General features: G+C 47.1%; 1 protein-coding gene across 2 annotated transcripts; it reads left to right on the top strand.

Moving 5' to 3' along the window:
• The first annotated feature begins 887 nt into the window (after positions 1–887).
• LOC445974 (alpha-N-acetylgalactosaminide alpha-2,6-sialyltransferase 2) lies at positions 888–10,192 on the top strand. 2 transcript variants are annotated; one of them, XM_029836886.1, is made up of 10 exons: positions 888–1,077; positions 1,907–2,090; positions 3,560–3,839; positions 4,639–4,804; positions 5,251–5,425; positions 6,541–6,679; positions 6,752–6,855; positions 7,707–7,790; positions 7,933–8,032; positions 8,150–10,192. In XM_029836886.1, exons 2-10 carry the CDS (start codon positions 1,957–1,959, stop codon positions 8,318–8,320), a joined length of 1,353 nt encoding a protein of 450 aa, XP_029692746.1. In that variant the 5' UTR covers positions 888–1,077; positions 1,907–1,956; the 3' UTR covers positions 8,321–10,192. The 2 variants fall into 2 exon arrangements, with proteins under 2 accessions (XP_029692746.1, XP_029692740.1); XM_029836880.1 differs by lacking the exon at positions 888–1,077 and adding an exon at positions 1,603–1,673.
• Positions 10,193–11,754: the final 1,562 nt, after the last annotated feature.

Here is an 11,754-nt window from a genome sequence, read left to right as displayed (position 1 = left end):
TCACCCCCTCCCAGTTTTCCCTCCTCCTCACCCTCCAGTAAAGTCACTTCCAGCCAAAAGCCCCCCTGCTCAGATTCCCTGGATTTTTCACTCCCGTTAGTGGAAACCGAACAGAAATGTCTCCCGTCCGCCGTCGTGCCAGACTTGACTCAAAATGACGCGCTTTAAATTCAGGCTTTATTTTTCAGAGGCCTTTTTGTCATTTTTTTTCATTTTTCTTTTTCATCTTTGATTCCAATTTCAATTCAAGCTTTAAACACTTTCATCCCCATTGGAGAAATGTCCCAGCGACAGTTCAAAGAGGTTAGGTGGAAGTGGGCGTGGCTAATGTCACATGATCAAACGTATCCTTGAATTCAGTGTGTTGTTTTAATTTTATTACTGAAATTAATAACTCCATCATTTGGTTTGTCATTCACTTTGTCCAATACGTGTTTAAATTACACATTTTCTTCCTGCGATCAGCAACACCCAGTTTGACCAGTTACAAAATTAGGTGGGCGTGGCCTCTGGACTGGCTTAAGACCGCACCCGCCGAGGCTGGATAAATGAGCTAATTCAATGTCCCAGTTAGTCATATTCTGGCGCAGCAGCTCTGTTATTTTGTAATAAATTGAAATATTAAAGCAGGCAGAGACATGAAAGGAAACTTTATTAAAACTTTATCTGTAAATTTAAACATGCAGGTGACCTACTGGCCTGGCAACCTGACCATCTAAAAACAGGATCTTATTTTTGTCTTTGAGTCTCTCTCTCCCTCTCTCTCTCTGTCTCTCTACATATCTCTCCCTTGCCCTTTCTACCCCTCCCTCTCTCTCCTTCCCCCTTTCTCTACCCCCACCTTCTCCCCTCCCTGTCCCCCCCATCCTCTGTCTCTCTCCCTGTAGTTGAAGGGGGGTTGACCAATTGCCAGCAGCTGTTGCTCATTTGTCTGTGGCTCCGCCCAGGCAGCGCTCAGAGGCTGGTGTGCAACGGCTCCACGCTCAGATGAGCGCAGGGACCCGAGAGGAACATGTCCACATGCTCACCATCATGAGGGGACGGGGGACGGGAGTCTTGGGTCTACTTCCTCTCCTGGTGAGACAGCGTTTCCTTTTTGAATCGCAGAAATGTTTCCGTTACAGCAGACGTGAAGACACTCGTGCTTCCTCACCCTGTGATTCATAGTCAGAACGTCTCCTCACTTCTGTGTTAGTAGAGGCTGACCGGGGGGGCCTTTATTACAGGATCACTGAGGTGAATTCTTTCCGTCACTTCAGAGGAGGTCAGAGCCCTGGGTGGCTCCGTGGGCCTGGTGTCCACAGGGGTGTGAAGGAGGTTACAGCTCCGAGGTTCCTCTCAGGAGCACTTGCTGAAGATTCAGCCACTTCAACGCATTTCGGCTTCCTGTTTTTGTCCATTGTCAGCCCACATCTTCACTTCTGCTGTTCACTTCAAGCTGTTTCAACTCTTTCCTTCTCTTAATTACGACTGAGGCAGAAGAGAGAGGTCGGAGCGATTCCTGTAAATTCTGGCAGAGAAATGACTGAAATTCACCTCAGAAGTTAAACCAAAGGAGAGTTTTTGTGCTTTCTATCCTGGCAGTTTAATCTGAACCTTCTCTGACTTTGTGGTGGGGGGGGAGATGGTTGCAGGAAGCGGTGAGAGCAGAAGGTAGATGTGGAGGCCGGAACGTGAGTAAGAGGAGGACTGAGTGTCATTAAAATGGGATTATTTTGAAAGTTTCCTTGGTCAAACTCTCCGTGGCTCCTCCCTCTGTGGTGGTGCTGAGAGGAGCCCAGATTCTGTTGTGGGCTAATTAAATCCCCACATTCCCCACTCCCCCCGCCCCCAGGAAATCAACACAAAACCTGTTGAAGGGGGGTGGGTGGCGGCATCCTCACCCGCCTCCTCCATGTTCCTGCAGGCAAACCGAAGGGCACGGCGAGCCAGCTGGTGGAGGGCACCTTAGCGGGCATGGCGCTGCAGAGGAGGCTGGTGTTGGCCTCGCTGACCGTGAGCTTCCTGCTGTGCGTCTACATCCTGTGCACGAGCTGGGAGTCGTCGTGGTCCACACCGTCGTTCAGGGTCTTCATGCAGGGCGGCAGCAGGTGAGCCAACACCCACCTGGGCCGGGTGAGCGGGTGGTAAAGTTCCACTTTCTGCTGTTTTGTTTTTTTTCTGCTCTTTTTACATTGTGTGACTGTAAACTTCCTTCAACATGTGACTTTTATGTAAAAATTGCCATCGTTAAATGGTTGTCCTTTGCTTAGTTTCATTCCATCACTGGTTAAATATTTATTTTTATTTTAAGGTATAGCTCTTGATTTGACACCATCTGACCTGTCTTTGACACTGACTGTCCAACTGCTGCTGTCTTATCTGACACATTGACTATTATGGTATGAGATAGTCGGAAAAAGAATGACCGCAGCTTTGCTATCTGACACCAAACGGACGCTATGATCACTGACGGCAACCTACGTTGTAAAGGATCCTCAACGTCTCGTGCAGGCATCTTTTTATCTCGCGTAGAGCAGATGGTTGAAATCCCAGAGAGATAACGAGGGCCGTTTGATTACAGGGCTCGCTGCACGTCCAGGTGCTGCCGAAGACCAAAATAATACAGAAGTTATTGAAAAAAAACGACAGTTGCCACGTGAAAAATGTGAATTTTGCTGTGAAATTCTGTTAAATCTGCACGTTTGCAGGGCACTTTGTGTTGGCTCGTTTCCTGATATGCAACATATCCTGAAAGTATTCTATTAAAAGAATAAATGCTACAGAAGGTCACTGAAAAGGCTTCCTCTGGTCCACAAATGATTGTGTTTAGTCCCTCTGCAGCCATTTTGATCTGCTGAACTGGTGGAACTGTGGAAAATAATCCTGGAAACTGGACAAAGCCCTTTTATTCATGTCACCTCTCCTGAAGCTCGTTTGAAAGGTTTAGGATCAAACGAAATCCAGCACATACGTGGTGTCAGAACACGTACAGGAGCCACGTGCTATGTGAGTGACGGGGGAGAGGCAAGACCGTTTCATGGGGGTTCAAGGGTTAAACTCTGGAACGTTCCGCGGGTTTTTAGTAACCAGCACTTATTTCTCGTCTAGTTGTACCATTGTGGTTTGAACAAAGGCGCCACACAGCGAAGTGGCTGCACTCCTGTAAAAAGGCTCCTGGAAGTGTTTCAATGGAGGCGGTCTCTCACACGCGTCCGTCAAACGTGCGCTTTGTTGCGACGGGCAGCCCTCCAGCCTTGAAAGCTCCTGATAAGATGCATTAAGTTGGGAGGGGTGGGGGGGGACATGGCTGTTTGTGAAAGGTTTGTTTTGGGCTCGGCAGGACCAAAAAATCACGTGAGGATCCAGACGAGGCTTCGAAATTCCGTCCAGGGTTATTTACTGGGCCGCGTCCCTGGTCGAACCACCAACCTTTATGCTAATCTAAGCAGCCGTAACCACCAGGAAGTGAGGTCAGACATGGGACGTTTAGCATCCAACCAGTCGACACGGACTTGGTGTGAAGTTTTTCAAGCTGTACGTGCTGCCTGACCCACCACTGAACGTTTGTCTCCCACAGTGGCTCACTGGAGTCTGCGAAGCCTTCAGACCAGCAGCCTAATGGTGGGGGGTGGACCAAGGCCACCCCGGCCTACGTGCAATCATCGGGCCTGTACCAACACAGGGAACACCGGGCCGGAGAGCAAGACGGTGTTGATGTGTCACGCTCTGGTCCTCAAGCCGGAGGAGCAGATCAAACCAGGATCCAGGCCCCCCAGCAGCCCGCACGGGGAACCGGAACAACGGACCCCCCCTTTATTGGAGACGAGTACATGAGTGAAGAGATCCCGCCACAAACTGTGAGTTTGCTTGTTGCCTGAGTGAACTGGAGTGAAAAAGTCAGCGTCTTCCTGAAACAGCTGGTTGTAGCAAACATCCTTCAGCAGGAGCTCTTGAAACTCTGCTGCGGGTCCTCTTCCCAGAAACAAAGGAGCATGTGACCCGGCGTGTGGTCTGTTAATGGGTTTATTTTAACGTCTCGGGAACACAGCAGAGCTCTGTCATTTTTACAGTGTCCAATCAGTCCGATCACATAGGAAAACCAAAGAATCCTGGAATAAAACGAATCAGCAGCGATTAAGGTGGGAGAGGTGGTCTGTTTACACAGAACAACCCTTGTGACATGTCACATGACCAGGCGCGCCAGATCCCTGCGCCAGATCACATGTCTGGTCTTCGTCAGGCTCCTGTCAGTGGGCTGGGTGGGTCTTTTTAACGGGGAAATTCAGTCAGCCTCCCCCGTCTGCGTCATCCCTGTTGAGTCTTCAGCGGAGCATCACTTGTTCCAGCCGGAGCGGAAACTTCCTCTGGCTCCTGGATCTCCTCGCGGCTCAGCCGGGATCCTCCTGAAATGCTAAGACGATCGCTGGGATATGTTTAACTTTGTGTCCTCACCTTGTCCAGATTAGGCATCAATAAATCCCGCTCTGCGTAAATTAGTAGCCCTGCAGCCCCGGAATAGCGTGATTATTTTCCGAAGAGGATTTGGAAGTTAATGTTTAGCAGTTTTGAACTCATGATGGTCGTGTGACGGGACATGTTGCCGCTCAGATAAGACATGTGGGTGGATGCCAACACGCTCTTATCTGCTTCACTCAGACCTGCCCCGACGGCGTCCGGACTCGGGTCGCCAACACGGAATTCAGTGGGAATTTTCTGAAAAACGTTCCCGTCCTGCAGTGGGCTCGCCACGCCACCCTTCAACAGTACGGGCGCCTGAGTCGGTACACGGGAACCTACGGCTGGGGGGGCGTCGATTACAACAGTGAGTTTTATTTGGATTTTAATTCCAGAATTCTTTAAATAGAGAAAATCTCGACTCTTTCATTTATGTGGATCAGCAAGGGAGGAAAGCTTCTCCCAAGCCTCAATTATAGTCCCAGAGGGATCCAGACTGGTGTAAACAGGACGTGGGGCCATTGTAATTACACTGTTTGAGATCCCCGACTGCATGTGGTGAAGAGCTGGTTGTATTTTCTTCTGCATTTGGAACTTTCAGTGGAAAAAACCAAACACAGGAACATGAAGACCAGCACAAACCGTCCACGTTGGCACAGCACTGGTTTCCTCCCGTGCGCCCTCGCATGACACCTCTTTATCTATTCTGACACAACAACGGTGCCCGAGTTCGAGGGGTCAGGGTTCCGCTGTGACATGTTCCTGTGTGGAGATACTGTCGGATCAGGTTGACTCTGGGTTCTGTGCCAACAGCTTTGGTGGACGCTCTGTCCGTCCTCAACTCTTCTGCCAGCTGGCAGATGTTGGACGACTGGAAGGACCGTAGCAACAACTCGGAGTGCATCCGCTGCGCTGTGGTGGGAAACGGGGGGATACTGAAAGACTCCAAGAGAGGGGCGGAGATCGACAGCCACCACTACGTGTTCAGGTAGGAGGCCTGGTTAGTGTCCTCGGGACAGTAACTCATCCCTAACGTGAAGAAATACAGCAATTCTTATTATTAATAACACAAACATGAAGCAGATGCAGGAAATTGTGAGGAAGGAGAACAATCAGAGTATTGCAAGTGGACCAGGAGCTGTAGTCAGTATATCCTGCTAGCTGAGTCTGTTTACACTGACTAAGCTGCTCCTTCATTCTTTGTTTCTCATCAACACTCCAAACTGCTGGTTTTTTTAGTTAATCATTTCTCATTCGGACTTTATCGCTGCACCAAGACCACCAACAGGAGTAGAGGATGTGATCCTTGGTGCTGGCGCCACTTTAGATTTCCCAGAGTTCTTGAAGAGGGCTCATGTCATCATAAGACCATAGGTTTGCCTGGGTCTGTGTCCTGTGGTTGGTACCCCCCCCCCGGAGCTCAGATGGTGTCCCACCTCTTCAGCCAGGGCCAGTGGCTCCCCCTCTCGGGTGTGTTGGCCAACTCTTTGATGGGCCTGGGCCCTGATTCCCACCCTCCTAAGGAGCTTTGCTGTTCTGGCCCACATTCACTAGGTTACCTTCCAGCTTCTGTCTTATGCCTCAGCCTCAGGTTGGCAAAGCGTAGCTTTTTTCACTGAAGCGCTTCCTCCTGTTATCTTCCTGTTAGCTCACTGATGTAGGTTAGACCATCAGAAGAGGTCTTGGCCCAGGGTGATCGTTGCCATCTCCAGAGGGAAGCTGGACCTCTGATCTCAACTTGGTTCTTGGGATTGGTTCTTTGCAGGAGATGAAACAGACCGGGAAATGCTTTTGGGAGATGAAGGCAATGTGGAATTATGGGAAACCCAGCTATAAATCTGTGATCATATGAACACAAGGCTGCATTTTTGATAATCCACGATGGCCACAGTAAAGACGGCAACACATGAGGAAACACATCTTTTTTTTCCCTGATGATGAAAACCAGCAAAGCAACAGAATTGTTGATATCTGTTGGACTGTTTTTTTTGTTTTTTTTAAAACTGGTTCTGTTAGCTGATGTTGCTCTGCTAGCACGTTCAGTTAGCTTGTTTTGTTGTCCTCTTCAATGTGACTCATTGTTTCAGTGTATTTCTGTGCCAGGACCAATGGGGCGGTCATCAAAGGCTTCGAGAAGGACGTGGGCTCGAGGACCACCCACTACACCTTCTCCACCAACACGCTGATGAACTCCATCAGGGCTTACGCAGGTGTGGGGTTCAAAGCCCCCCCAGTATCCAAGGTGAGCACAAACGCTGAGAGACTTTCTGAAAGATACCAGAAGCCAGAATCACATCCTGCTCCCATCCAATAGGAAACCAGATACATTTTCCTGCCCGACCATGACCGGGATTACCTGCTGATGAAAGCTGCTGCCACACACACACTGGTGGAGAGAGGACCCGAGCGAAACCGAGAGTGAGTACAAGTACGCAGGGCAACAACATGATGATATGATACAGTCCTCAATTCAGATTGAATGATTGAATTATCGAACCCTCACACTGCGTGAAAAATCCGGCTTCGTCCTGGGTCGTTTCAGCACTTCCTCCCAGCAATCGACCCGGGATATCAGTGGCTAAGCTCACCTGCTATATGAAAGCGGTCCCGTGAATTTACCCGATGACAGTGATGCACCTGCCCGTCTCATTCTGATTTGTCACTGGAAAGTCTGTCAAGAGACTCTGAAGGGCAGAGATGGTTCCCCGGGAGACAGTTTTTCCCCTGAATTCTTTCAAACAAATCAATTGAATAGCTACGCGACCTTTAATGGAAGCGCTAACGTGATGTCCTCTGGAAAATTGAATGTTTATATACCTACTGCTAATGTATCGATACGCGCACCTTTATCGATCATGCTAACTTGAGAAGAAGAGCTTCGGCGGCAGGTTTCCAGCACTGTGATTATTTAATGGCAATATTTGCAGCCTGAGATGCCCTCTTGGCTTTATTATGCAAATTATTTAATGGCCTCTCAGCACTCAGACTGAAAATACAACATTTTCGCCTAATAATGCCAATATATTCCGAGACAAACCCGTTAGCATGAACAAAGTTGATATTCTCTCATAAATTTAAGATTCACACAGACACATTATTTGCGAACAAATATTTATTTTCCAAAAGTATTCTGGGAATGACTCCATCACTGACTAGCCAAATCACTGGAGCAGCGACTGTATGAAAGGAGGGAAACGAACAACCACGCATTTGATCATTCAGCACATTTTTCTCTGTCATCCACGGTCGTCCTGCTCTTTTCTCCACAGCCCAAGCTTGTATTTTGGAAAGGACGTGTCAGCGGAGAAGGTGAAGATGTACCACCCAGATTTTGTCCGTTACCTCAGGAACAGGTGAGCCATTAGCGTTTGGAAGAGCAGGAACTGTGGGAGGTTCCCACAGGGCCCGGGACAGAAGAAGCTCTGGGACCTCTCTCATCCTGTTGTTTGGCTAAATGCAGCGTCATTCTCACAGCACATTTCTGCTGCTCTTCAGATTCCTTCGCTCCGCTACGCTGAAAACCAAATATAAGGACATTTATCGTCCGTCAACAGGCGCCGTGATGCTGCTGGTAGCGCTCCACACCTGTGACAAGGTAGAAACCCCTTTGCTTTGCACCTGTGGCTGTGGCCCAAACAATTCCAGGCTTAACATTTGGAGAATGTGTTTATTCTGACTGTAGATGGTGTGTGTGTGTGTTCTGCTGTTGAAGGTGAGTGCGTACGGCTTCATGACCCCAGACTACATGAAGTACTCTGACCACTACTACGACAACAACTACCATCCAGTTGGCTTCTACATCAACCACGACCTCCGGATGGAAATGGCGCTGTGGCAGCGGCTGCACCAGGCAGGCCTCATCCAACTGTACATGCACCAGTGACTTCAGGGGTTCCAGGAAGTGGGACCAGACCCACCCACCACGTGGTTTTATAAACTGTCTCAACTGAGGGGAGGGGTTAGGGAGGTTACATACCCCCTGTTGGATCAAACTTATTTATTGTTTTTGTCTAAACTCTGGTTTGGTTTGGAACTGAGCCATCTCAGAGCCCTGCTGGTGTGGTCTAAACCTTGTTGAAACAAGCGTTAGCCAACACCGACTGTAGCCTCAAGACTCAGTTGGACTTCAAAATGACCCAAAATCACCATGATTCCGAAGGTTTCGCAGCCATTTGAGACTGCACTTGCGTCTGTCATCAGTCTGATGCGGTTTGTCGACGCAGGATAAGTCTGCATTCTCTACAACTTAAAATATCCTGTCAGCCTTAATTAGACAGCAATTATGCCAAAGTCTGTCCTTGTGTGTCTGGGTGCGTTTCAATGGGGAAAGATAATCAGTAAAGCTCATTTAGGGCTATTCTATTAACTTATAGGTTCTTTGCGTACATTTGTAAGCACTCAAGTTGTATGGAGGTACCTCACTGATAAGACCCCCCGTGGCCTCCAAGTGCCTTTAATGTGAATGGAGTTCTTGAAGACGTGTCCACACCATAACAGAAGTATGCTGCTCTTTCTGCTTCATTAGGACGCTTTCTGGGGCGGAACCTGCTTAGTCACACTGAAAATCAGGGAATTCATCTATTTTTAATGGAGCTGGTGAGCAGAAAATGAGTGGGAGAAGCTTTTAGGAGATGCCGTTTGTGCAATTTGTGATTTTGATTTGAACTTTTACTGTATTAAAACTTTTTAGTATTAAATAAGCTCGGTTTATTTTTTTGCAGATCCTCGTCTTTGCATATTTTCTAAACTTAATGGAGACATCAACCATACTAATACAATATTAAATACATTTTCTGGGGTATACCTACCCTTAAGTATATTGCTGATATATTTTACATTTTTACAATGAGACTTGGGAGAAAATAGCTAAGGAAAGTGCGGTGTGTTTTAATCTAAACTCATTCTTGACATCTACTGGTGATCCAGCACATGCACAGCCTTTTTGACAAACTCTTGTTCTTTTGCTTCCTTCACTGGGGAGCTGAAGGTCTTCAGAAAGGGGCTCGGTGGATTGAGCACCAGGGAGGTCGTGGACTTCCACTTTTGGACCAGGGCCCACCTGACGACAAACTGCTCGGCCTTGTGTGACACCTTTTTGCATGATTTATCAGACTGTAGTAAGAATGTTCTAGTGTCTTATTGGTCATGTGCAAGGGGCACCATTTTTGGTGTTTACCTGCTAAGGTTAATGAATCCTGGATTTGGCAAACATAAGTAATTCATTGTCAATATATAATTATTAGACAATTATCAGTCTTATAAAATACAGTTGTACATTTTGCACTCTGATTAATAATTCACTTTATAACTAGAACCAAACCATGACCTCATTAAAAACCATTTATGGTTGAAGGACTTTGGAGTTCTTGACGGTATAGAGTATAGCATATATTTTCCTCAGCTTAAAGGATTAAAAGAATATGATTTACAATTTAAGTTTAATAGTTGTGAACCTAATAGAAAAGTGTGTTAGCATTGGATGCTTTAGAACCGTGGTTTAGCAGTGTGCACCTGTTCTTCCGTAAGGCTGAAGGCTGTACGATAGTGGGAACTTCCCAGGCAGAGAACCCTGTGTAGGTTCCTGGCCTTGAAGGACCCCAGTGAGTTTGCTCATTTTTTTAAAAAAAACAAAGTGAAGTAGCTAAGATACCCATAGAACTGAGACTAGGAGAGGACGCTATCATTTTTGAAGGTTTATGACGAAATGCCAAAGTAATCCACCACTGAAAACAAATTAATTAAAAATGATGTTTCATACTGGTGTCTGAGTGTGAGTGAGTGTGAGTGTGTGGGTGTGTGTGAGAAAGAGCAAAGGGAATGCTGAGGCAAGGATCAAAGATCAAACAAACAAAGTCGAACCAGATGGCTTACCCTGCGGGGTACTCAGGACATTTGCTATCTGAGGTCACGTGTACGTCTGAATGGGGAAGTAACCTTTTGGTTATGACAGATCAGAAGAACCTTGAATACAACCAAACCACAAAAGACTCCCACCAGGCACGCTGGACCTTAGTTTTTCAATTTCAATCTCTCTTGTCATCCTGGTTCCCTCAATTTCGAGGCTCACGCCTCGTCCCGGCAGTTGCTAAAGTCCCTTCCCTCTACAGGCTTGCCACACTGTCCTGGGAGATCAAGGAGAGAATGAGTTACGGTACTGAAGGGCAGTCCAGACCCGGGGCCTGTCTCCTGGATTATCTCTATGTCCCTCTGCCATTGAGACCTGAGGTGCTGGAGTGGGCTCATTCCCCCAAACGCGTGGCTCTCACCTGGGTAGCAAACCAATATGAGATGTTCTCCATCCTTTTTTTGCGGGTCCACCTTGGAAGAGGACACAAGATATTGGGTCAAGGCCTGTCCTGTCTGATCTCAATCCGAATCTTCTCACCCCTTCGGGTCAAGTCACAGAAGCTGGTGCCCACGTTCATCCATTGACAAGGTTGTCAATCTGTTGGCAGTAAGACTTAAGCTACCCACTTCCACACAAACTTCCATGTGTCCAGGGTAAGACTTGTCCATAAGAGCCCTCTGGTCCCAATAACTCCAGTTCCTCGGCCTCCTCACCTCGTTGGTCGTGGTCCAGTTTTCTCAGTCAGACCCCTGCTACGTTAACGTTGTTCCAATAGAGGACTCTAATATCTGCTAGACTAGGAGGGTTACAGGCCTGAGAAGAGGTCCTTTGTTTTTGCTTGTCACATTCTGGACCTGGCCTTTATCTCAGACGTTGAGGTTCGACACCCTGAGCAGGTCACTGAGATAAGTAAATTCCTAGAGCTGGTCCTTCTTTGTCCAACCTCTCAGACGATTTCAACACCTGTTGGACGATTAAGTATTTCTGTGGATTACTTTTGGATTGGATTTGCTTTCTGCTGTGAGTTCGCCAGTCAACCCTTATGGGAGTTGTTGGTCTTAAATTAAGACCCTTTTTTGATTAAACCTAATTTGTGTGCGCTGTATATCTACACCACTGTGGCCTGTCCGATATGCATCCATCCGCTACCACCAATACAATACATTAATGAGGCATTGAACTCCCTTGTCAATATGATGTGATACAATTCACTTCTATTTAAGATAAAATTCGACTTTAAAAAGGATTTCAAGATGGCTTGATTAAAAAAAGATGAAATAAGAACTCCTATAATGATTTTGTCTCTCTGTAACTCTACAAAACGTATGAAACTTTGAAACAGTTGAACAGTTTCAGAAAGCACATTAGCAACAATGTGCATAATGCAAATAATATGACCATTATTAACTCATACTACTGTATGACAGACTGGTTAGTTGACCATCCTGTGTTTACTGTTTCTCTTGTAA

This window comes from Takifugu rubripes, chromosome 1 (genome assembly GCF_901000725.2).
Source record: "Takifugu rubripes chromosome 1, fTakRub1.2, whole genome shotgun sequence".
Lineage (NCBI taxonomy): Eukaryota > Metazoa > Chordata > Actinopteri > Tetraodontiformes > Tetraodontidae > Takifugu > Takifugu rubripes.
This window is presented reverse-complemented; position numbering and strand designations above follow the sequence as displayed.